The following is a 27,986-nucleotide window of genomic DNA, read 5'->3' as shown; positions in this document are numbered from 1 at the left end:
GCTGTTTTTAGCCGAATCTGTTTGGTGAATCCTTTTAAACCCCTTCCCAGGATCCGACGCCTCGTTCCTCCAGACCCGCTTCTAGAAAGGAGTATCGACTCAATCTTCGCAAATTTCTAGGTACGAGAGTGAAGACTGCGGCCTTTGACGCCAACTCAGTATTAAAGACGCTTCCGACTGCGAAACGCTTAGCAACCACCGGCTTCCTTCTCCGCTTAGGCACCTCCGAGATCCTCTTCCGGGGCAAGAGGTCGCCCCGCCTCTCCTCCAAGATGGCGAGCGGCGGCAGTGGGGGGGTTTCGGTACCTGCGCTCTGGAGTGAAGTGAACCGTTATGGCCAGAACGGCGACTTCACGCGCGCTCTCAAAACCGTCAACAAGAGTAAGTGTCCCGGCGGGCGCCGGGGCGGGGGCGGGCCCGGGCAGGTGGGAGGATGCAGCCTCCTTCCGTGGCGCGTGACCACCTCCGAGCAGACAGCGGGAGGGGAGACCCCAGCCGCCCGCTGCTAGGGCCCGAACGCCCAGTGGGCGCGGGTCGCGGTGCCTCAGCTCCCCACGGCCAGCCCTGTGTCCTGGGTAGCTTAGAGCCACGTGTACTTCCGTCTTCCCCCCCCCCCAAAGCAGAAAGCGAGGGAAGGATTTAAAGAGACCGCAGCTCCCGACGTCTCTTCCAAACTGCTTTCTTATTTTACTCCGTTGTTTTCACGCCTTATTTCGCAAATACTCCACATTGCCTCCTTTTCGCTTTCCTTATAGCGGAGTGATCAAGATAGTATTGCTGAGGGAGCTTTTTCTTTTGGGTCGCAGCGGGGGGAGGAACCTGGCTGGGACACGTAATTTGGAAGCTGGCGCTGACAAGTGGAAGCTGTACAGACTCGGGGTAGAGGGAAGGGCTGGATCTGGATGTCAGGCCTGTCATTCCCACAGATAGAATCCCTCCAGCGTCCTTAGACCAGAAAATGTGTGTGTGAAAGCGCTAACATTTGCAATAACGTTGCAAAGATAAATGTTAATCCTGTTTTTTGCCCGGTAACTGATCATTTTGAGTGAACTGTCTTCGGTGTGAGGTTCAACTCATTATATTCTGTTATCCTTTACTGCCTAACTGTAATACGGCCATGCTTTTTAATGCTCTCTGTCGTGCTAAATTCTTTATTGAAGGTGTTGCCTGTATTTGTTAGGTTTGGAAATGTAATTACCAGGACAGGGTTTGACTGTTGAAAGAAGTAATAACATACATGGTATGTCTGTAACGTACAAGTGTGAATTTTCAACAAACTATTGATGGGTTAATGTGAAAAGAAATGATTGTGCCCACAGTGCACTTTTGGTGATTTCAGACATTGAGGAAAACAGCTACTAATGACAATTATTTGATTGTTAAACTTGTTTTGAATTGACTTTGGCCTTTGCTAGGCCTGCAACCAATATTAATCAGCAATGTAGTAAGTACTGTGCAGGAATTGTTTAATCAGCAAGGGCTGTCAGTTCTCCAATATATATATATATATATTTTTTTTTTTTTTGCGGTACACGTTGTGGCCTCTCCCGTTGCAGAGCACAGGCTCCGGACGCGCAGGCCCAGCGGCCATGGCTCACGGGCCCAGCCGCTCTGGGGCATGTGGGATCTTCCCGGAACGGGGCACGAACCCGTGTCCCCTGCATCGGCAGGCGGACTCTCAACCACTGCGCCACCAGGGAAGCCCTCCAATATATATTTTCTTAATTGATAGAAATTACTCTGATTCTTAGACTGAGATTTGAATTCCTATAGTTGCCCAGGAGCAAGGGGAGTGATCCTAGTCATTTTGACACTGAACAGCTGTTTAGCATTGAAATTTGGCCACCTGACTCCTTCCTTGCACTTCTCTTTAGTTATATTCCCTGAAAAGGGAAATTTTGAATGGTGTTTGGAAATATTGCCAGCAAAACAAATTGTGTTTGTATACTTTACAGCTTATAGATTTTTTTCAAAATATTCTCATGTAATTTTTTTAATAACCTTGTAAAATAGGTAATGCTTTCATACTCGTTTTGCAGATCAGAAAGTTGAGATTTGGCAATCAAATGACTTGTCCAAGACCTCAAGGCATTTAGTGACAAGCTTGTACTCAAACCTAAGTCATTTGCTGCCAAGTTTTATATGAACTTTTTTCTTTCCCTGTGAAGTAATGAAATATGTAGGATATAGCATGCATTGCAAGATGAAAAAGCAGTAGAAAACAACTTCATTCTTGCTTCTTTATCTCACTTTACTTTTTTGGTACATGCATCTTGGGAAGCTATCTCACTGGAAAGTCTAACTTAACTCTCCTTATTGTCACTTCTTAACTTAAAAATAAAGATCAGTCATTTAAAAAAATGTTTTGACTAATCATTTCTGCTGCAGTAAAATTGGAAATGTAGCTTCCTGAGATGGGAAATGTGGAAAGGGAATGGATTTAAAAATTGCTTTCCTAAAATTGCTGTCTAGTACTGCAGATCAACAAGGATGATGTAACTGCCCTACACTGTAAAGTTGTGTGCCTTATCCAGAATGGAAGTTTCAAGGAAGCCTTGAATGTCATCAATACTCACACCAAAGTGTTTGCCAAGTAAGTGATTTAATTAGTTGTTTGTGCATGTTTACCATAGCTATAACCATTTCCGTGTTTTTTTCCCCACTATTCAGTGATTTTTGACCTTTTACTTTCCTTCCCCTTTTTTCCTTTTGCCTGCCAATGGTGCTTCTGAAACTGGAAAGAGCAATAGTAACTTTTGTTCTTTTCTGCTTTAAGGAACCTTTTCCTTACCCTGTCTTCCCTTTGAACCACTAAGAAGGGAAACTGGAGGGATGTGGGGCATAAACAAGAGTCGCAAGATTTCTTGGAGGACATAGGGAGAACAACTCAGCAGAAGTTTAATTTAAAAAAAAAGAGCAGAGAGGGCAGAACATACAGGGTAGGGATGTATTAGTCGAGGCCTCTAGGATGGTATGGCAGTCTTAGCCTGACCTCTGTGCCTGCCTCCTTTGAGAATTGTTTAGGTGAGTATGATTTTAGGCCAAGATCTTTCAGTGTCAGAGTTCTTTAGCAGCCTTTAGAATATATAGCAGTTTTTTTCAATCTACTTTTTATTTTTTTATTTATTTATTTTTGGCTGCGTTGGGTCTTTGTTGCTGCGTGCGGGCTTTCTCTAGTTGCGGCGAGCAGGGGCTACTCTTCGTTGCAGTGCACCAGCTTCTCATTGAGGTGGCTTGTCTTGTTGTGGAGCACGGGCTCTAGGCACGTGAGCTCAGTAGTTGTGGCTCGCGGGCTCTAGAGCGCAGGCTCAGTAGTTGTGGTGCACGGGCTTAGTTGCTCCGAGGCATGTGGGATCTTCCTGGACCAGGGCTCGAACCCGTGTCCCCTGCATTGGCAGGCGGATTCTTAAACACTGTGCCACCAGGGAAGCCCTATAGCAGTTTTTTATTATTCTTAATCTTTTTCATTTATTTATTTAATTTATCATTTCATGAAACGTGAACTTATAATCTGAATTGGTACTGTAATTTCATTTTTCTTTACAGTTATGCCTAAGCCCCAAAAGAAATGTGTGTTGAAATGAAGGTTGCAGCATATTTATTGTTTAATGTTTATAAGGTACAGAACAGTATATTGTATACTTCCTTTTGTATAAGAAAAGGAGGATATAAGAATTTCTATGTGTATTTTTTTGTATATGCAAAGACAAACAATAGATGGAGAAACAATGAATAAAAATAGTTACTTGTAGGAGGTGAGCGGAACAGAGTAGATTTGAATAACAGTGGGAGTAAAACCCTTTCAATGTATACCTTTTTGTTTTTTTTTACTTGGGCCAACTGCATGTATTACAGATTAAAAACAAATTTTTAAACTTTATTAAAAATAAAAGGGTAATAAAAGGGAAACTGCTTTCTACTAGTAAACATGTTTATGCTAAAATTCAGTGTTTTGATTTTTGGCCATTTTGTGAGAGAGGGAAATTTTCAAATAATCTTTTGTTAGGTGAATAAAGGATGTTGCCATTTGCTTGATGTTTATTTTTCCTCACAGATTATGGTTGAAACTTCAAAATGTTTCATATGTGACATTAATGTAGATGAATTTTTAAGTCTGTGTATGTAAGTAGTGTTTTTGTAGTTGTCTGTTTACCAGTTGTTTAATTACAAGTTCTATGTTCTTTTAAGATTTCTTGTTACTTTTTCTTTGCTAATTATTTGCTTCTTGACAAGTTAGAGTAGCATTATATGGCTTATCATAGGTTCTTAAATGGATTTAAGAAACTTCTATAACAACCCATTTAAAACATGTTCAGATTGTCTTTATATCTGAAACAGTTTTTAGCTAATTCAGGATTTCATTCTTATATATTCGTTTCAAAGGCCAGTAATTCTAATAAGAATATCCATGAAAGCAAGAGAGCCTAGGGAAATCTTTGTAATATTTTCTGCCACTTACGAGCTGTCTGATTTTAGACAAGTCGCTAACCTTTGTCGTCTGTTGTTAATGGGGATTAAATAATATGTATCAAGTGTGCTTAGAGCAGTGTCTGGCTTACAGTGGGTGCTCTGCAGTGTTAGCTAATAATCAGACATTGGTTTTTCCTTTTTCAGTAACTCTCTTTCCTTCGAGAAGGCATACTGTGAGTACAGGCTGAACAGAATTGAGAATGCCTTGAAGACAATAGAAAGTGCCAACCAGCAGACAGACAAACTAAAGGAGCTTTATGGACAAGTGGTAATTACTGCCTTAAAATCCCTGTTTGACAGTCATCCTGCATGAAAGTGATTCTACCTATAGCAAGGAGCAGGGATGAGGAACCCCAGCCCATCCTGATGCTCCATAAAACTTGCCACCAAACCAGTGCTTGAGGTTTGAACATATTCCCTCTCCTTGCTCTTCATATGAACAATTGCATGTATAGTGTTCTATGAACAAATGACTTCCTAAGGGTAATTGGAAAATTAAGAACTATCCTATGAAATTTGGACTTTTTAGTTGGAAAGATGAAGGCCAGTAAGCTTATATACTTACACAGTTTTGAAACAGTCTTTTTAGTTTTTAACTGATATTCTAAATGTAAAATAAAGAAAATCATGATGAATAAGAATTTGGATGAATTCAGATGGTTCATTAAATCCCTGGAAATATCTTATTCTAAAAGAATTTTGAGACATACAATTAAGCCTAATGTAAAATAGGGTTATTTATGATAAGAGGACAGAAATGTTATATTAGAACTAGCAAAACCCTCTTAAAATTTTTTAAAATGTCAGTTTAGGGCAAATAATGTATTGAATATATTGTCCGCAAAAGGTAGTGTGAGTTTAACAGAGATTTGGGCAAGTTCATGGATTGTAGGTCTATAAAGAACTTTTCATGTAAACTGGGTTAGCTTAGGGTAGATTCCAGCATTTTGATATTGATGAAGGGCACCCATCTCTGTCATACATGTAGACTAATTGACTCAAGTGGCAGTTCTTATCGCCCTTTAAGAACAACTTGAATGAAATAAGCAAGAATTATGTTGTGTATACTTGATACTACCCTATACAATAGTTGGTTTCTGGAAAAGAGAAATGAAGATTCAGTATAATGAACTAGGAAATAGTAAGTCCTTTTGTTAACATCTAATTTTGTTCCTGTTTACTGGGGCTTAGTAAACTTGTGGGATTGTAAGTCAGATTGGTTGATTTCTACAGAATGGTTTTCTATCACAACCCACTTAGGCACTTACCTCACCTCAAGATGGTCAATACAATGGCTTTTCTAACTGAATCATGCCTACAAATATGCAATATAGTAGAGATTCATTGCAAGTAACTTTTGGGAAGTATTAGTAGCATACAGAACTAATTGAAAAATTGTAAAGGAAAAACAATTAATTGCCCACGTTATGCTGAGTTAGGTTTCTTACATGGTGGTTCCAAAAAAGGGGTTATATGGTGTTAGGGATGTAACACAATATTTGTCTTCTCTGATTTTTTACTTGCTATTTATCTCTTCAGTTGTACCGATTAGAACGCTATGATGAATGCCTGGCTGTGTATAGAGATCTTGTCCGAAACTCTCAAGATGATTATGATGAGGAGAGAAAAACAAACCTTTCAGCAGTTGTTGCAGCTCAAAGTAACTGGGAAAAAGTGGTTCCAGTGAGTATCTCTGTGTACTTACACAGCCATGACATAATATTCCTGTCTAGTGTTTGACTGGTATTCTCTGTGACAGGAGAACTTGGGTCTCCAAGAAGGCACACACGAACTGTGCTACAATGCTGCATGTGCGCTGATAGGACAAGGCCAGCTGAACCAGGCAATGAAAATCCTGCAAAAAGCTGAAGGTTGGAAGTTTGTTAAAATGATATGTAAATGTAATGTGCATATAACTTTGCAAAGTATTTCCAAAAGTTAAAAAGTTAAAAACTTTGGGAAGTTTTTAAATGGAAATTATTGATGCAGTGGAAATTTCTCAAAATCCATCTAGCCTTTCTCTTGGGTTCTTGACTGTTGTCTCTCCTCTGTTACTATGTTATTCCTAAGCCAGTCTACTTGTCCATTTTCAGCCACACCAAACCTTAATTTTGAGTTTTGAGGAGTAGGTTTTTGAACAACTTACTGTGAATGTTAAATGTAAATTAACCGAGTTAGTAAGCATTCGGTAAATATTATTATCATCATTATTATTGGTATTAAACAAGTACACAAATATAGTAACAATATGGTGTGCCACATTTATGCATTGATAACACTATTCAAGCACATTTTAACTCCACTTAGTATGTTTCCATATACAATATCTGCATGCTTTGAAGCTCTTAAGTGAAAAAGAAAATAATTTATTAGAGAACTTACGTCTGGTCTCAACTCCTGAAACATTTCGACTTTCTTCTCCATACATTTCCCTTGGAAGCTATAAAAGTGATGTTGTAGGGACTGCGATGAATGGTGGGAAGGAAAAATGGTGAAACAGGGTCTGTTTTATTCTTAAATATTGATGGTTAAAATAAGGGCAGAGGTTAGAGCATCATGAGGAGAAAAATATGTTTAATAATGATAATTTCTGGATCATACCCAGTATTGACAGTGGTATGGGAGGACATCCTCATATATTGCAGGTATGAATGTAAAAGTAGTAGAGGCTTTGCAGTGGGCAGTTTGGTGCTGTAGCAGATTTTGAAATTTTCATACCCTTTGATCTAAGAATTTCATTTTTAGAAATTTAAGGAAATAAGGGAATAATTAGATAACATCCATACAGATATATATATATATTTGAATTTAATTGAAGGGATGTTCATAAGAACAAAAATTTAGGAACATGAGTTTCTGTCCTATTAGAAGACTTTATTATAATGACAGAATAGATTACCATGCAGTCATTAACAATAATCATGTTAAAAATAATAATGTAGATGTAAATGTGTTGTAACATAAAGATGTCCACAGTATATTAAATGGGGGAAGGGAAGTTTCAAAATAGTAGACTGTCCCACTTTCATTTAAAAATGTAGCTGTGCATTTACATTAAAAAAAATAGCTGAAATGCTACAGTGGTTATCTTTGGGTGACAGGATTATTGTCCTTATTTTTATACTTTTCTATAATTGATTTTTTGCAATCAACATTTGTTACATTTATATATTTTAAATTCCCTTAAAAATTTTTTTTAACATAGGGATTGCAAGTGAAAGAAAATGCCAAAGAGCTAGAGTAATCAAGGATTGATAATATTTATGTAATATATTTGATGTTAACGATAAATTCCAAATTTGCTTGTTATTAAAATTATCTTAAATCTTCTCCCTAAGAATTTAGTTCTTGTTCTTTGGAACATGAAAGAAACGAGAGTTACCCAGCAATGTTAATTTTAAAACCATTTTCTCCTATAGATCTTTGCCGCCGTTCATTATCAGAAGACTCTGTAAGTATTCCACTGTGGTTAAACCCAGATTTTACACTTCTGCTAATATAAATTTGTAGGAGCCTTCTCTGTAGTATTTACTGACTTTTTGAAATGATATTGATTCATTAGATAAGAATCACAGAAACCCTCTTGACCAGTTATTTGATGGACTCTCTTAGGGTGAGAATGACAATACAAAATTTTATATGCCTTATGCATTTCATTTTAAATTCATATAAATTAATTCTCCTGTTTTAGATGTAGGGCTCAGGTCTTTGAGTAAGGTCCTATTCATAGGAATTCCATGCATATTCCTTACATAAACTATACATAATCCAACAGTCATGATCTCCAGGGTTTTTTCCTTAAGTATAACAATACTTTAAAGACAGTTGTGAATTAGTTTCATTACAGAGTCCTTTTTTTTTTTCTTCATTTTCTGGCTCATACCTAATTAGATAGTAATTTTCTTTAGGAACTCAACCTTTGTCAAATATTTCTGAGCATTCAACATAGTTTTCATCGAAGCAAGTCTCTTTTCTCATGCATAGTTCTTGTCTTACTGCAATACTTAAGTTTTATCATTTCTTTATCAAACACAACTGGCATAATGGGATTGGAAACAAACAAGTCTGACCTGGTCAACATATGCTTACCAGGTGAGAGTAGGAGCGCCTGGTATGGCAAAAAAGAGCAGCCTCCTAGCCTTGAGCATTCTCTCTACGTGGGCATCAGTCAACCTCTCCAAAGGAATGGAAAATACAGATTGATCTGGGGTATCAGTTAAGAGAGCTGCTACTTTAATTACAGAATTAATTTCAGCTTTTGAAGTTCTTTGTACAGTGATAGTTACTAGTTAGAATTTTGTAGTCTTTGGATTAGAATTATTTTAGAATTAAGAGTGAAGCATTTTGAAAATGTGTTTCTTATGAGAAAATTGTTTCCAGAATTTAGGGGTATTGTAAAAAGTTAAACTTGTATGCTGTTTTTCACATTTTTTTTTTTTTTTTAGTCTTAACTTTTTAGAGAATAAAAATGATCAGTGAATGGTATTCCTGAGCTTGTCGCCATGTCCTTCCAGAATTTGTCTTTTTGCCATTCTCATTTAAGCTTCCCTCTTTTGGTAGCTATTCCTAAATTTTAACAAACTGACTTTACAGGAAAATTCCTGAAAATTGTATGTCTTCTTTAGGATGATATATCTTCTGAATGTTTGGATCACTTGGTTAATATGTGGATCAATTTGGAGAACTCACAGGAAAAAAAAATATTTCTTTTTCTGCTTAGGATGGGACTGAAGAAGACCCACAGGCAGAACTGGCCATCATCCACGGGCAGATGGCCTATATTATGCAGCTTCAGGGTCATACAGAGGAGGCTTTGCAACTTTACAATCAGATAATAAAACTAAAGTAAGTGGGTTATTAAAATGAAGTGTCTTTTATAGGGTATGAGTTTTCTTTTTAAAGGTTTATTCCTTTTTGACTGGTGCTTTTTGTTTGCAGACCAACAGATGTAGCACTGCTAGCTGTGATTGCAAATAACATCATTACAATTAACAAGGTATGGAATATCCATGGTTTTCTTACACTGTTTTTTGCTGGAAGCATATTACTCCAGCCTTGTTCTAGGATAAGTTTTTCCATGACAGAGTCCAGTTGCAGCAAAATCACAATGGAGAGTTTTATTTAACTCGCATAATGATTCTGCAAGGTATATTCAAATAATAAAACTATTTTGTAGTTACATACCCTGGACTTAAAAATCTTACCCTTTTCCCATTGTTTTTTAAAGTTATTATTCTATATAATTATAATATTAATATAATTATAATATTATTTCCCATTATTATCATTATATGGAGAATACTTATTAGAGAAATAAGTTGTTTGGACTTTGATTTCTTCATCTAGTAAGTCTGAATACAAGTTTTCCGTATATAGTTTTTCTCTTTCCAGTGGTTTTTATTTTGGGGGAGAGGAGGCATGGGCAGGTTCTCTCTCCTTCTCTGCCCCCGCCGCCCGCAAGCCCTGTGTAAACTATTACAAGCATGTATGTAAACAATCCTAAAGAGTACTGTACTAGTCAAATTAACCACCTTTTGGAACATTGTTCTAATGGGAAGATATTTCAAGTTCAAATTTGAAATTCAAGTCAATAGAAAATTAGAAAAGTAACATTTAGGTTCTTTTGATAGGCTATGTGATTTTCCAAGTGCCAGCTTATTTCATCCTCACAATTATCTTTTTAGGTGGCAGTACATGTCTCCAATTTATAGGAATGTAATCTGAGGCTAAAAGGAGTCAAGTGATTTGTATAAGATCACAGCCACTAAGAGGTAAAACTTGGATTCAGATTCTAGTCTCTGACTCCAATGCACTGTCCTTTAGGCCTGTGTGGTATCTCTCTCCCCCTATAGCAGAAATTCAGAGGGTTCTCAGATGTAGGATAATGGCATTAGGGGCGTAATAGATATAGGATGTTGTAGGGCATTGGCATGGTTTAGGTTTCCAAAAATTGATGCTGGCATTTGACTCTTAGCAGCAAGATGTACCTGCCTATGTTTATGAACAATTTGAAATGCCAGTGAGGACAAATTGTTTTTATCCGATATATAATTGTGGGGAGGAGAGTATGTGAAGTACTAAATATCTCAATCTAAATGTATTTATACACTTAATTTTTCTTCAGTTAACATTTATTTCTAATTTTTTATTCAGTATGGTGCTGGATGCAATAGGAAATGCAAAAATAAATATGAAACGTCATCTTAATCATTACATAGTATAAAAAATTCTAGTGTTGAAAAAAATTGTGCACATTTAAATTTCTTGTTGTATACTTGTAACTACAGTATTTGGTGAAGGAAGATCTGGGTTGGCTAATTTGAATAGAGCCTTGAAGGAGGGATATGGTTTGAAGGTTAAGCAACAGCATAAGCAAATGACTTATGGAGGGAAAGTGAGAGAGCAAAATATATGAGGATACATACATGCTGGCTAGTTAAGAAAAAAAAAAAGGTTACATTGAATAATAACCAAGGTGTGGGAGACCTTGAAAAATCAAAAATGTTAATAAGTGTCATGGTAGTAAAGTTTAAGAGAAGTCTGGCAGTGGCATGCATGGTGAGTTTAAGTACTAAAATAGTGACATAGGAGTACCAACTAGAAATATGGTTTCTTGAGGATTGATTTATATGAAAGCCAGTTTCTTGCTGTACATTTAAAATAATTTCACATTGGTTTGGAGCTTCACAGTTAAAAGCAGAATTTATTTTAGATTTCTTCTTTGCCTCCTTTTAGTCTTTAAACTAGTAGAAAACATGGTTTAAAAAGCACAATGGTAACACATATTTGCAAATAATATTTAACAAAGTTAGAATACTGTGCACATAGTAGACACTTAGATGCCCTTTTTGTCCTTCTCAGGGTGCAGTGTGACTTAATTGTCTTCCATTCTTATTCCATTCCATTTGCTTATGTATGATAATATGTCAGAGAGGAATAAGTTACTTTCCTCATTTGTCATCTAAATTCTAAAGATAGTTTGTAGATATTACAAATTTAGGTATCGTTGTAGTCCTAATTTCCACTGTAAGATTTGTGCAGTCCCTTTGTACTTTTCATCAAAAAGCTAAAGAAAGCAATTAATAGTAGAAAGATAAAACCAAACCAAGAAACCAAGCCAAATTTATATGTACCTTAGGAGCATAGGCACCCCAGCCAGGTAGGTGTATTATCTTCCAAGCTCTCTTGTTGTGTTTACATAAAATAACAAAATGAAAGAGGAATAAGGCCTTGGAGTGTTAAAAGAGTTGAAGTCTGAGATTGCTGTTAATGGTGAATGAACTTTTCTTTGTCAGGACCAAAATGTCTTTGACTCCAAGAAGAAGGTGAAATTAACCAATGCAGAAGGAGTGGAGTTTAAGCTTTCCAAGAAACAACTGCAAGCTATAGAATTTAACAAAGCTTTACTTGCTATGTACACAAACCAGGTAAGCAACAGACCTCTGGTTCCCCTGGCTAAACCTTTTGGAGTATGGCACATGAGGCATAATGGGTGTATCAGTCCAGTCTGTTTATATTTTTGCTTATATTTTGTCTTAGACTCATGTAGTCTTCAGAAGGTCATGTATCATAGATTTTATCTGTTAAGTAAGTAATTTGCCCAGTTCTTTGTAAAGGTCTACAGTGGTGGCTTTTAAGAAGAAAACACTATTCACGGCTGTAAATGAGAAAATTCTCTCATTACCTTATTTCTAATTTCTCTGAATTAAAGGAAAAATCATCAAAGATGCTGATCGTGATTATAAATGTAAGATCCGTCTTTTTAGTTTGTGCATAATCACATCAAGTTATAAATAAGAAGGGCAGTTCTAACTCCAATATGTGTAAATTCTAATTAAATTATGATTTTGTACTCTTCTAGAGCAGAGGTTTTCAGTGGGGGACTGAGAGGCAGTAACATTTTCATTATTTAGAACTGAGTCAAGTTGTTCCTAAATACTGTAGCAAGAAATACCTATACGTTTTGTTGCTTTGAAGCAGAGGCTGACACTTGATGTGTTCTGGGTTTTTTTAAACAAAATTCTGCAATTTAAGCATCCAAATGAATGTTTAGGACTTATTCTTTCCTAAATGCTTTAAGAACTCATAGCTTACATTCAGTAAATGGAAATCTTTTTCTTTCAGGAAAAACTTGAGGGTACTGTAAACCACCTCTCTTACCCTAGGTAGTTCTTCACTTACTATTTTGTTTCAGCTGGTTTCCTTCCACCTCCCCATCCTTCTTTCTTTTTGGTCATTCACTTAATGTTTGATTTAATTAACCGGCTTGTTTTTGTGGGGGGGTAAATACTGTCTTTTAGGCAGAACAGTGTCGCAAAATATCTGCCAGTTTACAGTCCCAAAGTCCTGAGCATCTCCTTCCTGTGTTAATCCAAGCTGCCCAGCTCTGCCGTGAAAAGCAGCACACAAAAGCAATAGAGTTGCTTCAGGTAAAACAATTACTTGCATTTTTAATGAGATGTCAGGTAGTTGTAGCCTTGTTTTATTTTCATTATTAAAATAATGTACAAGCTTGTAAATTTCATGGGAAAACTAATAGGTAATATACCACTATACACATGCCAGAGTGTCACTTTAGTTAATTCTTGGGCCGCAGCTTTGTTTTATATAAATTTGCATTAGTAAATGTTTGCTGTAAACTCCGAAGAATGCTTTTCATTTGGAGATTGATGTAACACTAGTTAACGGTTTGTTTTAGACTTAAAATACCAGAACATGCTTAGCCCCTTTTTCAATAATGTATTTTCTAGTAAGTCCCAATCCAAAACCTCAAACAATTACAGAGATACTGACTTGGTTTTTAATTAAGCTAAACCAAACATTAAATCACATTCGAATTTCCTGAGAGTAGACTACGTTGGAAAGTTGGACAGCATAAAATTAGGACCATCCTGAGGGGCAAAGTTGCCAAGCAGGGATCCTCAGTAAGGAGTCGTCTTTTTTTTTTCTGAGTATCTTTCTTTAAAAAAAAAGAAAAATCTATGTAGTAATTTTAATTATTGTTTCTCTACTGGTGACTTCCTAGAGACTTGACATTATTGCAGTTTCTTTCAGAGCACAATTTTTTTTTTTTTTTGCGGTACGCGGGCCTCTCACTGTTGTGATCTCTCCCATTGCAGAGCACAGGCTCCGGACGCGCAGGCTCAGCAGTCATGGCTTACAGGCCCAGCCACTCCACAGCATGTGGGATCTTCCCGGACCAGGGCACGAACCCATATCCCCTGCATCGGCAGGCAGACTCTCAACCATTGCGCCACCAGGGAAGCCCTCAGAGCACAATTTTAAGCAAAGTGGATGTCAAATAAAATTTTTCCAAATTTAAAATTTTGACCTGAAACCAGAAGTTTAATGTTTCAAAACTGGATTTAAAATTTAATGAGGGGACTTCGCTGGTGGCGCAGTGGTTAAGAATCCACCTGCCAATGCAGGGACATGGGTTCGAGCCCTGGTCCGGGAAGATCCCACATGCTGTGGAGCAGCTAAGCCCGTGTGCCACAACTGCTGAGCCTGCGCTCTAGAGCCTGCAGGCCACAACTGCTGAGCCCACGTGCCACAACTGCTGAGGCCCGCGTGCCTAGAGCCCGTGCTCCGCGGCAGGAGAGGCCACCGCAGTGAGAGGCCCGTGCACCGCAGGGAAGAGTAGCCCCCGCTCGCCTCAACTGGAGAGAGCCCGCGCACAGCAACAAAGACCCAATGTAGTCATCAATTAATTAATTAATTAATTAATTTTAAAAAAAATTTAATGAGGCTGAAATAAGTAATTAGAATATGTGCGCTTAGTTGTGTAAATGTGATTTTTTTTCCCAACTAAAAAAATTCTAGGAATTTGCAGATCAGCATCCAGAAAACGCTGCTGAAATTAAGCTGACCATGGCACAGCTGAAAATTTCCCAAGGTAGTCATGATTATTTCATTATGATTAAAATAACCCTGTTAATGGAAACATATGATTGGAATGATTCTGAAATAGTTGTGGACTATGTGATTTTTAAAAATTTTTGCATAATAGTGAAGCATAATGCTGTTTCAAATATGAAGCTAGATTGTGTGAACTCCAACATATTTAGTAATGTTAGGAGGCCTTTTCTTGGGTTAATTCCTAAATTGTTAGAATGTTTCTCAATCCATGCTTTGAAAGTCTGTAGAAGCATAGAATTCCCCTGTTCTATACTTGAATTTCCTGTGTACGTCATGTGTAGAAATGCTTATATCTGTCACTTGGTAGTATTTGCATGAATTAAGAGTTACTTTGCTTCCTAGTTTTCAAATTTTCTTAGCCCTTTATTCTTCATTTATACTCTATAACCCATATCTTTGGTAGAGAAGAGGCAAGTACGTTTAATGAGAACTTGTGTTTTTGAAGCTTACAGAGAACTGACAGTTTTTTGTTTATAATTTTGAACCAGTGTTGAGTATCTAGAGCTGTGTTGTCCCTGTCTGGTAGCCACTATCCATATGTAGCTATTCTAAGTTTAAATTAAAATTAAACCGAATTTATTTTTTTAAAGATTTATTTATTTTATTAATTTATTTATTTTTTGGCTGTGTTGGGTCTTAGTTGCAGCATGTGGGATCCTTCATTGCAGTGCACAGGCTCTTTGCTGTGGTACACAGGCTTCTCTTTAGTTGTGGTGTGAGGGTTTTTTCTCTCATTTAGTTGTGGCACACAGGCTCCAATGCATGCGGGCTCTGAGTTGCGGCATGCGGGTTCCAGAGGGTGTGGGCTCTGTAGTTTCCAGCACACAGGCTCTCCAGATGAGGTGCGCAAGCTCAGTAGTTGTGGCGCATGGGCTTAGATGCCCTGCGGCATATGGGATCTTAGTTCCCTGACCAGGGATAGAACCCGCGTCCCCTGCATTGCAAGGTGGATTTCTTACCATTGGACCACTAGGGAAGTCCCAAAATTAAACTAAATTTAAAATTCAGTTCCTCAGTTGTGCTGGCTACATTTCAGAAGTTTCATTGCCACATGTGTGTAGTTGGACAGCATAGATAGAGGCTGTTTCCATCATCACAGAAAGTTCCATCAGACAACTCTGGTGTAGACCATACATTCTCAGTGGAGGTGATAATTGGTTTGGTGCACAGGATTGAAAAAAATCTTAGATATTGTGATGGCTAAAATGAAAAGTTCATGGGTAGAGGGGAGGGGAGTTGGCAATTAGGAAAAAACAATGTCTAAAAAGGCACCTCAGTGGGGTAGTAATGAAAATCAGGTTGAGACCTGATAGCTACCCTATTCTCACATTTCTTATCTTCCTCCTTTGTTTCTTTTTCCTTTTCCCACCTCTCTTTCTTCTTTTTCTTGCTTTCCTCTGTATCTTCTTTTCTCATCCAGTTTTCAGTTTATTTTTGTGAGGATTATTTATCATACTAATATTACTGAGAATGAGTCTGTTACATGGTTATTGTTTTGTCTTTAAAGACTTTGGAAGGTTTGTTGAGTAGGTTTGCAATTGAGGTTTGCAATGAGTAGAAAATCAGACTTTAACATTGTAGGAAACTATCCATTGCACTCATATCTACAGTAATAATTTCAAGGCCTTTAGGGAAGGACTCCTACCTTTTAAGTTACACTCTGAAAAGGGAGAAATAGAACTCAACGGATTGGGAGCTGGGAGACTTTTTTTCTGGTAGCAGCTCTGCCATTAACTTTGTGGGCATAAGCAAGATATATTGTTTCTTTAGGATTTAATTTCCTTTGTTTGTAAAATGAATAAATAGAATACATTATTCCCAAGGTCCCAAAGCTTGAGTGTTTAGAGATGTTACAAAATATGACTCTTAAATTTTTTATCTTTTTTTTCCTCCATGAGATGCTTTCTTCAATGTGATGCTGATTTTGTTTTTATTCTATTAAGGTAATATTTCCAAAGCATGTTTGATATTGAGAAGCATAGAGCAGTTAAAGCATAAACCAGGCATGGTGAGTTTATAACTAAAATATTTTAAGACTGAAAAAGTAATGGAATTAATAGTTCATTGGTATGTCTGATATTTGTTTTCACTTTAATTTCTGCTTATTTCTTTATTCAAAATGTAGAAGTTGTAGTTAAAATAATAGCTTTCTGGTGTAAATTTCATTACATTTTATGCTCTGCTTTGCATTGATTTATTATTTAGTCAAATGTGTCAGGAACTGTTTAGGCCTTATATTACCACTTGAAAGCCAACCTTAAATATCCTAAGACATATATAGGGAATTTCTTAGCCTATTATTTTATCATGTCTTCAGTGTGATTTCTTTGAGTTAAAACAATTTGGTAATAATGGCCTACGAATTTAGTTTTTAGTTCTCTGATTATTCAAGCATCACAGGTTTAGATCACTAATATAGCTGTGAGCACATCTGTTTCGAAGTAAAAACATTCTGTAGTGGTGGTATGTACATTTATTGTACAGGGACTGTTTCATTTTCCAACACAGCTTGTTTACAAATGGCACTCAATAAATGTATAATAGTATTATGGTAGTGTTTTCTCTTTTGAAGAATCATACTTTAAGACTGGGCTGTGATTATGTTAGAATCAAATATTATATCTGGCTAACAATAATGTTTCATCTAGGTTGTTGGATTTATTGGCATGAAAGTTGTTCAGATATTCCCTGTTTATCCTTTTAATATCTGTAGGACATTTTGTTCCTATTATCTTTTTTTTCTAATTAGTCTAGCCAGAGGTTTGTTAATTTTATTGATTTTTCTCAATGATCTGGCTTTTTGTTTCTGTTTCCTTTTTGTCCTCATCTGCCTATGGCTCCTCCCCCTGTCACTCCACTCCAGTTACATGGCCCTCTTTGCTGTCCCTCCAGCACACTAGGCAAGCTTTCATTGGCTTCATGTAGTGGAGGCCACATGCAAGTTTAGCCTCTCTAGTGTGTGTACCTCAGTGATGATATAAACTAATTTTCTAAGTGCTTCTTCTCAACTTCTGTATTTACCTTGTTGTGTACTGGTAACAAACCATTTGTGAATGAGCTTTAGGGGAGGTATTTTTTTTACAGATAATCACCTTTGTGTTTGGAAAACACCATTGTTGTTCATGGTATTTCTAGTTATGCATTAGCAATTTTTATGATGAATTAGGTACTAGTACAGAGCCTAGCAACCTTTATTTACTGTTTCTTTAACTTTATTCATTTTCAAAAAGTTTATTCTGAGAGAGAAGGAGGAATTCTGTTCACTAATTTATACCTTTGGCTGGGTAGGTGTCTGCATTAGTGACAATGTACAGCCATGAGGAAGATATTGACAGTGCCATTGAGGTCTTCACACAAGCTATCCAGTGGTATCAAAACCGTCAGGTAAAAAGATGGAGTAAAATGTTATGAGGGTACATTTTTGCATAAGAATAAAAAGCTGCAGCAGTGAACTCAAAATTAAGAATTGAAACATTTCAACTCACTGTTTAAAAAATGGAATGCTGTTAGACTGTCACTCAGTTTTTATGTATACCAGATCCAGATAATGTTATTAGAAGAAAGAAATGGCTACCAAAAAAAAAAAGCTCAGTTATATTTTCTGAAGCTCCTTCCTGAGTGTATGTATGTGTGTTTGTGTGTGTAATCTCAAGAAATAAGAATATTAATTGTACGTGCTTGTGTATAAGACAGCTCATCTTTAGTGGCTAGAGAGCCCATGGATGGTAGTACTTGGTACAACAGCAGTACATAGAATAATTGTGTATCTCTATCTAATAGGAACATCTTCGTTTTTTCCAGTATGGGTCTTTGCATAGGCATTATCCAACTTATAGATATACATACACACAGGGGGCATTAATACTGTTAGCACTATTAGCAGTGAAGAGATATCAGTGTTCTAGGAAGTATTGTGTCAAATTAATGTTTGAGAACGATAGTGACGTAACTTTAAGATTTGGTTATGCAATATTTCTAGTTGTAGACAAGACAATCTAAATAGAGATGGGTTGTATACCAAATTCATAAATTGGTCTTCACTTGTACTAATTTGTCTTTCCCTCTGTGTGTGTGTGTGTGTGTGTGTGTGTGTGTGTGTGTGTGTGTGTGAATTTCTTTTTGTTGTTTCGTGCATTCAGTAAAACTTAAGATGAGAAATCTAATGGGTAGGTCCATTTTAAAGATATAATGAATATAACTTCATTGACTTGCTAGATATTTAGCTTAAAACTTTTTTTCTTTCTTTATTGAATCTATAGCCCAAATCTCCTGCTCATTTGTCTTTGATAAGAGAAGCTGCAAACTTCAAACTCAAATATGGACGGAAGAAGGAGGCAATTAGTGACCTAGAACAGCTATGGAAGTAAGCTCTGAAAGGTGGAGGTGCAGAAATCCAAGTTTTATTTGATATGAGGGAGTTATTTTGCTTGTTTATGTTACTTTCTCCAGTTTTATAAACTGTTTAGTGACTTTCTTATTTCTTCTTTTAGACAAAATCCAAAAGATATTCACACCCTGGCACAGCTTATTTCTGCTTACTCACTTGTAGATCCTGAGAAGGCAAAAGCGTATCCTTTTGATTGTTCTAGACAGCTCCCAAGTAGTGCAATAAATCCCTTCCCTTACCTGTTTTGACCAGGGCTTTTTTGTTATAAATTTCAACAAACAAAACCCCTCCTCTAACTAGTAAAAGCAAAAATGAGAATTTATTGATCAATGTGCCTGAAAAATACAGTGATAGATCCAAACATATATATGTATATATATTGTGTTCCTGAACTCTTGTTCTATCCCAGCCTTAGTAAACACTTGCCTTCATCAGATAGTATGTCTCTAAAAGTAGATGTTGAGGCTCTTGAAAATTCTCCTGGTGCTACGTACATTCGGAAGAAGGGTGGAAAAGTTGCTGGAGATAGTCAACCAAAGGAGCAAGGGTAATGTTTTTCATTGTAACATTCACTAATGCTGATTTTAAGTTATATAAGGAATAAAAAATGCACTCTTGTAAAAATTCTATGTGAATAAAGTTTAAGTCCACTTTGTTTCTTTTCCCTTCTCTTGTGTTGTGCCCAGCTTTTTGTCCTTGTTTCCCCTCCTCCTCCCCACCCACAATTTACCTCTGATACTAATTTAGTGTGTTTACTTCCAGATCTTTTTCTTTGTGTTTGCACACAGAGCTGATGTAGAAATACTTTCCTTAGATTAGATTTTTTTTTATAGAAATGGGATTATATTGTATTTAACTGTCTTCGAATTTTCTTTCATTTTAATAAGTCTTAGAGATTTTTCCATATTCTCAATGTAGACATATTTTATTCTTTTTATGCATAGTATTCCATAGGCTGGATGTGTCTTACTTTATTTACCTGTGAGATATTGATGTACATTTAGTACATCATTTAGAATTCTAGACCAAATTTCAGATAAGGTTTATTTTGCTGATTTGGAGGAAAGTTAGCCAGCTTCAATAACTTACAAGAAGTCAAATTCCAATTCTTTTCTTGTTCTCGTATATTGTCATCTCAAAAATAGCAGAGGCCTACTAAATAAACTGTTTTAAGATTCTGTTTTTCACTCAGGATGAATAGAGAATGGAAGCGATATAGCACTTCCCCAGTTTTGTGACTTTCATAATTTTTCAGTTTTCTCTTTTTTTTGAATGACTTTTGAAATCTGATTTTTCATAATTAAAAAAATATATATATCAGCAACAGTATATGATTGACTTCATTATGAACTCTGTGTTTGTTAAAAAGGTATTACCATCCTCATAATAGATTTTTAAAAGTTAAATAAGAAATTACAGTCTCAGAGATATTGCATTGTTCCAAATTTCATTTTATCATGATCCCAATTTCAAGCCTTATCAAGAACTCCAAAATAATGAATTAAAGCCAGGTCTTAGGAGATTTTCATACAATGTGTATTTAAATATTTTCAGAATTTTTTTACCTTTTCCAAAACAGGGTTGGGTAATTAGTAAGAACATACAGTTCTTTTCTAATCCTTTAATCGTCTTTATCTTTTCCATTAGACAATTATTAAGATGTACATTGACTTTAAAGCTTCTCAGTTTCAGCACAGTATTTTCATTAGGCATTATTAATGTCTTTCATTTTATGTTGACTTTTGGACACATAAAAAGGTGTAGTTTCTTTTGAAGTTAAACACTGTGTTGGTGACGAAAGTAAATCATTGCTGAAAAGAAGTTCAGTCTAACAGAAGGAAATATACTTAACCAGTAATTGAAATAAAGGTTGCACGTGCTGTGATTGTGCAAGCATAGAGGAGTACACCAGAGCGAATAGTCAGTCCTTCCTGGGGACGGTGGGAGGTTAGGAGAGGCTTCATGGAGGAGGTGACTGTGTTGACTCTGGAGGAAGACGAGGATGAGATGGGCAAAATGTGAGCAAAGGCAAAGAAGTGAGAAATGGCAGAGAGTCTTAGGAAATTGCAGATATGGCTGTGTAGTATGATTTGTAGGGAGACAATTCAGAAGACTGTTGCATAGTCTGAGTGAGAGATGAAGCTCTAAAGTAAGATGCTGTATGTTGCATTTCTTATTCTTCAGGGTACCCTAAAAGAACTTTCACAATTGAATGACTTGGTAGAATGAAATTTGGGCAGACATTGTTGCTGTCTTATCTTTTTGGTTCACTGTTTCATAGTTCCCGTAGAGATATATCACATGAGTGTATCCAGAGGGATTTTTTTAATGTCTTCCTCTTTTCTACTGTAGCTGTCAGAGTATAGCTGTCAGAGTACTTAATAGTTATTTTGAAGTATTCCCCTGACTTTTTATGCTCTTTAAATACCTTTATTTATTTTTTGTCAGTGTACTTAGTAAAGATTTTACTTACTTAAAAAATTCAGTAAACTCACAGGGTTCAAAGCCTGAAAGATCAAAAACGTACAGTCTTCCTCCCACCCCTGTCTGCCCTCTTCCCACCCAAGGCCACAACCAATGTTACTTGTCTTGCATATCCTCCCAGAAATATTCTTTGCATGTATGATACCTTTACATGTTCTTCTGGCAAAGAGTTTAAATTATCTGTTTTCTAGTTTTGCCAAATATAAGGTAACTTAGCATAGAACTATAGATTTTTATGCTTGTACAGATTTCTTACCTTTTTACATAGACTTAATATGTGCCAGTGTAAATGGTATCTATTTTCTGAAAACAGTTGTCACCCCTCTTTTCTAAAGTACCTTCCAAAAAGTAATGGTGTTTGAAGCTTGATTAAATTTGATTAAATTAATAAACCAACTGGTTTATTAGCTTTGGTGAGGTGACGCCAAATCTTAAACACCTTTATGACAAAGTACCCAGCTCACTCTTTTGCACATGCTTAATGCTCTATAAATATTTTATCACAATGATGGTAATGATTTTTCTTCTCTTTGTAGACAGGGAGATTTGAAAAAAAAGAAGAAAAAAAAGAAGGGTAAGGCTTTTTTTTTTAATCTTTAGATTTCTTTCTATAAGGTAAAAGCTTGAGTTTGGCCTTACATAGAAATCTTCAGACATAAACTCTCATATCTTTGAAACTGAGTTTTGTCTTGACTATAGCTAACATTTACTTAAATTTATAACTTTAAAGAGTGCAATTCTGAAGTTTACGAGTGCCTGAATTCAAATTGTTGCTCTAGTAACATTGCTCTTTGTCACTGTGACTGTGAACAGGTTAACATACCTTCCTGAGTTTTTCATTTGTAAGATGGAATATGATAGTATGTACCTCATAGGATTAAATAAGATACTACATGTAAAGCTCTTAGAACAGTGCCTGGCAACAGTAAGCTCTTCTACATTAGAGTGCTTTTGGCTACAAGTACCATAGAACTCCGTGAAACTGGCTTAAGAAAATTTACTGTTTATGAAACTGGCAGTGTAGAGGAAGGTTATATCAGGGTTAGTTTATCCAGTAGTTGTATCTCTTTGTTCTGTACACAAAAATGAATCCCACTAGAGTAATCAGATGTTTGTTGGAAACAGAGCCATATACTTGTTATTTATATCCAGCAGGATGTAAAGAGAGCCTCTGCATTTGGCAAGTCTTTCCCATTAACCTGATTGGGCCAGTATAGGTCAGTGTCCAGCCCTGAACCATTAACCAGAGGAATGTCATGCATTGATTGGCTTACCTATTTTAATCCATGGCAAGAGAGGGCAGAATTACCATGCTTGGCTTCAACTAGTCAGAGGATATCCCTGGAGCCACCTCCCTGTTCCCGAGTCTTTGGGAAATCTGTGGTAGAAATCAGTTTGCTTCTTGATTTTGCTTAGTGCAAAATCAAGGATTCAGGTTTCCCAAATCTGCTAAATTTATTACCACTCCTCCATCTGTTTTCCAGCTTCTAGAATTTTACTGAAAATATCTTTTCTACTATTCTTCCTTTTAATGGGTTTATTACTATTTTAGTGGAGTTTTGGATAGTGCAGAAGCCAGTGTTGCATTCACTCCACTGTCTTTACCTACAAGTCTTACTAGTTCTTCACTTTTATCACTGTACTTGGAAATTGGTAAAAACTAAAGTATTTGTTTCATGTTGTTTTATTTATTAGTAATACTGCCAGGAAATAGCTGATAACTGTAGATATCAGTAATCTCCAGTTTCAGTTTTTCTGTTTTCGTGGTTTCCAGATGAGTATTTTTTTTAATTTACAAGAGATATGTTCATTATAAAAACAAAAGAAAATAAAAACAAAATAAAGGTAAGAGACTTCTGTCATTATAGAATGGCATAAAGAATGGAAAATTCCCTACCCCAAATTCATTCTCCCAGAGATAATTACTTAACGGTTTTTGTATATATAAACACATACACATTTACATGCTCAATTAATATTTCTACAAAACTGATATAAACACATCAGGATAATTTGTTTTAATCTTCTACTTTAGACTATATTGTGCAGACATTTTTCCAAATTATTAAATATAGATGTATTTCATTTTTTAACTCAGTTTTATAGCTTGCTATAGTGTGAGGATACTATAATCATTCTCTTATTGATAGACATTTAAGTTAATTTGCTGTTTTCAAGAATATCACAGAGAGTATTCTTAACACATATATAGCTTTGTGACTTAGGAGTTTCTGCAAGATAAATTTCTAAAAGTATAAATTTTGACTGGTACTGCCAATTATTTGCTTTCTACAGAGGCTATACTAGTATATACTTCTGCCATAGTGTTTGAGAGTTGCCCACTATCTCACAAACACTGCATATTACACTTTTTAATATAGAATTTTTTATCCTTTATTTATTTTTTTTTTTTTTTGGGGTCCACGCTGCACAGCTTATGGGATCTCAGTTCCCTGACCAAGGATTGAACCCCGGCCACGGCAGTGAAAGCCTGGAATCCTAACCACTAGGCCACCAGGGAACTCCCCTATCCTTATTATTTTTAATTAGTGAGGTCATGCATCTTTTCACATAGTTAATGACTTTTATTTCTCTTGGCTTACTCTAATTACAGCTATGCCCATTTTCTTTACATGATTTACCTACTGATTATCAAGAACTCATTCTATATTAAGAATATTAATTCGCTCTGTTACATAGTACGCAAATGTTTTCTTGTTTTGTTATTTCTCTTAAAAATTATCTTTTACCAAATGAAAATTTAAACTTTTTTATACAGATACATCTATGAAATCTTTTTATGCCTTCTGAATTTTGTGTCATGCTTAGAAATAAGTCCTTTTTCCGCTGCTAGATTATACAAATAAAACTTTCTCAGATAAGTTTATTTCAGTTTTAATGTTATTTATTCCCAGGTTTGGACACAGTGTTTAAACAAACTATCTCGAAAACATTATGGACAGATCTCTCATTTCTTTATCAATTAATTGTTAAACAGGAAAACTGCCTAAAAATTATGACCCAAAAGTGACCCCAGATCCAGAAAGATGGCTACCAATGCGTGAACGTTCTTACTACCGAGGAAGAAAGAAGGGTAAAAAGAAGGATCAGATTGGAAAAGGGACCCAGGGAGCAACTGTAGGAGCTTCATCTGAATTGTAAGTCATTGCTTCCCAGTCCTCAGGGCATAGGTTGCTTCTTTCTGAGATTGACTCAGGGTCATCATTAAGAATTTTTGAGTTATGTTTATAGTATGAGAAGTATAGTCAGATATCTTTAATAAATGTTTTGTAATATGCTTATGTAAAGGAAAGAAAACATGCTGTTTCTGGCTTGGTTGTATTGTAAATACTAGAATTGTAGGATTGTATTGCAGATGTTAGGATTACAGTACCTTCAAAAGGAAACTATATACACTGAGTAATTCAACTAACTAAATATCTAGAGAAACAGATATAAATAAATAATTTGACTAGAAAGCAGAATTTAAAATGTTACTAAATCAGTTATTTCTACATGGAAGGATTATAGGTCGTTAAAAGTTTTTTTTTTCTTTATTTTCTAAGCTTTCTAAAAATTGACATGTACCATCAATTACATTTTTAAAAATTATAACGCAGTAGAAATTTTATTCAAAAGAAAAATGGATAGGGAGTTGGGGAACGCACCTTAAAAGAAAATATGTGTGGGAACTTCCGCGCAGTCCAGTGGTTAAGACTCCGAGCTTGGAGGCACTGCAGGGGGCACGGGTTCCATCCCTGGTCTGGGAACCAAGATCACATGTGCCAACCCTGATCGGGGAACCAAGATCCCGCATGCCATGTGGCGCGGCCAAAAAAGAAAGAAAGGAAGAAAAAGAAAATGTGTGTGGGAGATTGTGAGAGGTGAAATCCATGTACATACATTTTTATAGCCTTTTCCTTTGTTGAATATATGAATGACCAACACTTTCCTGATCTGATGATTTCAGGGATGCCAGTAAAACTGTGAGCAGCCCACCCACCTCCCCACGACCTGGCAGCGCAGCAACAGCATCTACATCTACAAGTAATATCATACCCCCAAGACACCAGAAACCTGCAGGGGCTCCAGCAACAAAAAAGAAACAGCAACAGAAAAAGAAGAAAGGTGGAAAAGGTGGCTGGTGATTAGAACATTCTTTTTGTAGGCTATTTTTAAACTAGTCTCAGTGACACTGGGAACATAAAAAAGGTAACACAGCAAGAAGCACAGAGCTGCTCCCTCTCCCATCCCCACGTTTTCATAAAATTATTTTCTTGTTCATCAAACAGAAAAGCATCTTCCTCAAACTCTGCCCAGTCAGACTTGGCCTACTTGTACCACCTTGCTTTGCACAGATGAGGAGGAGTCAGAATAGTTGGGCATTTACCCACTTTGATCTGTTGCATCCTTTCTCTTTGTGTGCTGATCTGCTGTTTTTTTCAATTTCACAAACAAGGCATGTTATCCAAGGTTTCCTAGGATATAAACAGAAGCTACTTCTGTTTCAACTAGAGTGCAAAGATATTTGTTCTATCAAGTCCCACTTTAAATTATGTCTTAGGAGGCCTTAGGAGACTGAAAGTGGAGTCTTCTGAGCATTCCAAATATCTGCTTAGAAATAGCATGTAATAAAAAGGGACCTTATTAATACACTGGTATTTTTCAGTTCACTACATGAGTGGCCACAGGAAAACTAAATTAAATGTCTTGATTATTCTGACTGTAAATTCTCTGCCATGTGATACTGGAATATGGGATGCTATATATATATATATATATACACACACACACATATAGTAATGAAAAGAATGTGTATGTATATACATATATACACATGTATATAAATTAGGACTTTTTTGTGCCCCCATGTCATTTTCAAATTATAACATTATGCTGATTTAGCACTATTAAAGATCTCAAGGGAAAGACATCAATGTTGCAAGAAGTTGACTCTTAGACCCAGTGCTCTGAGGTCAGATGGATTTGACAGAAATCAGAAAGATTTAAACAGCCCCTATCAAGAGCATGAACATTGACTTCCTACACAGAGAGGAGGTTAATACCAGAGTTCAGGAGTAGGCAGTATTAAAGCTTAACAGAACTGTTGGCCCAACTGATAGGTCTCAAATGATTCCTCTTTCTAGTTGGGGGTATGACCATTCACTAGCCTTCTCAAAGTAATGAAGTAGTCAGTGTGTGGTATCAGTGTCGCTCTGTTCTTGCCTTGCTTATGAGTCACCTTCCCATTGAACAGGTGTGAGACAGACACACTGGGATGCCTACACTTGTTAGTATTCCTTTTATGCTGCCCAAGATAGCATTCAGTTTAGACTTATGAGTATTTCCTTGTGATCATATTGCTCTGTCCTTGTTAATAAAGTGCTGCTGTGTTTGACTCTGAACATATCTACTGAAACTTCTTCAAAGAGTTTTTTAAAAGGCTTTCCTCCTTTACAAGAGTAAGAAATGTGGTGCTGCCTTTCTGTTTAACATAAACTGTGGCAGCATCTAAACAAGAGACCTTCATATATGAATGATTTATTATGGCATTATACTTTTTGAGCTCTCAGAACAGTCTTTTGGTAAGTGACAGATATTTATTCCTTCTGAATATAAACCCCATTACAAAAATAATTGTTAGTAAATTTATGATTTTAGGATTCCATTAAATTTCTGTGGTGAAGGATAATAATTTTTTAGGTTAACTAAGCTACAGAATTTTGGTGAAAATTATCCGCCAATGAAAATTTTGACCCAAGGCACACAGAGAAATTTATAGTTCTCTAAGTCATTGTAATTGCCAGTCGTTATTATCAGTCATTATTAAGCAACTGAAACCTCAGTTCAAATAAATTGTAATTGTCAAATGAAATGTAAACACCTACATTAACTTTCTAGTAATTATTCTTTTGGACAGGTCTTTAACCAATGACCTATATACTTTGTGTATGTGTGTCTGTGTGTGTGTGTGTGTCTGTGTGTGTGTGTGTCTGTGTGTGTGTGTGTGCATTTATAAAAGCCAATATGGATACATCCATTCACTGTAGCACATTTTAAAATAAAATAATCTAGCGGTGAGTATGGATTAAGGTGTTCTGGGGTGTTGGCGTTTTACAGAGGACTTCTGTTAGTATATCTAAGAATTTTTTAAGCTGAGTATCTAAAATTATCCCCTGCCTCTCCCCCCAAAACGGGAAAACTAAACTAATGGGATTGAGAGAACCCAGTTTTAACTTGACTGAAAATTCATCATGTTGATATCTGTATATAAACAAATTGAGTATACATTTTTTCAGTTTTTAAGCATAGCATTTTCAAGACTGCTTGGAAACTGCTAACCTTAGGAACTACTTAAAAACTGTTGTATCACTGAAGCTTTCTGAAACCTGCAGTTCATTCATTGTTTCCTTTAAGCCTGTTTGAAATGTAGATCTGATGAAGGTAAGTCAGTTTATTGCATTAAGATAATTTTGTTAGACTGTAAACTATACTAAAGGGTCCAATTTAACAAAATAATAAAAAAGAACCATCCATATACTTCTCAAGCAGTGTAAGCAACGTCACACCACCTTTGCAAAGCCCCGTGGGTGCCTAATTTGTTACATATTAGATCATTGGGAGAGACTAGGCTATTTTGTTTAGTTGTGGTTTTAATACATGGTATTACCAGTATCTGTGATCCTGGCAGACTGATCTCCAGAGAAATTTTTTTAAGTGAAATGTA

General features: G+C 36.2%; 1 protein-coding gene across 2 annotated transcripts; it reads left to right on the top strand.

The window, feature by feature from the left end:
* Positions 1–74: 74 nt before the first annotated feature.
* On the top strand, positions 75–26,664 carry SRP72 (signal recognition particle 72). Of its 2 annotated transcripts, XM_049709310.1 has the most exons (19): positions 220–381; positions 2,473–2,593; positions 4,615–4,738; positions 6,010–6,153; positions 6,230–6,341; positions 7,890–7,921; positions 9,191–9,315; positions 9,409–9,466; positions 11,766–11,897; positions 12,771–12,899; positions 14,293–14,365; positions 16,332–16,396; positions 17,677–17,772; positions 18,648–18,751; positions 18,879–18,956; positions 19,185–19,322; positions 21,796–21,833; positions 24,258–24,417; positions 25,230–26,664. In XM_049709310.1, the coding sequence occupies exons 1-19, from the start codon at positions 273–275 to the stop codon at positions 25,405–25,407; spliced, it is 2,016 nt and encodes a 671-aa protein (XP_049565267.1). In that variant the 5' UTR covers positions 220–272; the 3' UTR covers positions 25,408–26,664. The 2 variants fall into 2 exon arrangements, with proteins under 2 accessions (XP_049565268.1, XP_049565267.1); XM_049709311.1 differs by lacking the exons at positions 21,796–21,833; positions 25,230–26,664 and adding an exon at positions 75–120 and having other exon boundaries at positions 24,258–24,363.
* The last annotated feature ends 1,322 nt before the right edge of the window (positions 26,665–27,986 follow it).

Source organism: Orcinus orca, chromosome 4 (genome assembly GCF_937001465.1).
Source record: "Orcinus orca chromosome 4, mOrcOrc1.1, whole genome shotgun sequence".
NCBI lineage: Eukaryota > Metazoa > Chordata > Mammalia > Artiodactyla > Delphinidae > Orcinus > Orcinus orca.
Note: the sequence above shows the minus strand (reverse complement) of the source record. Positions and strands in the feature narration are given on the sequence as shown.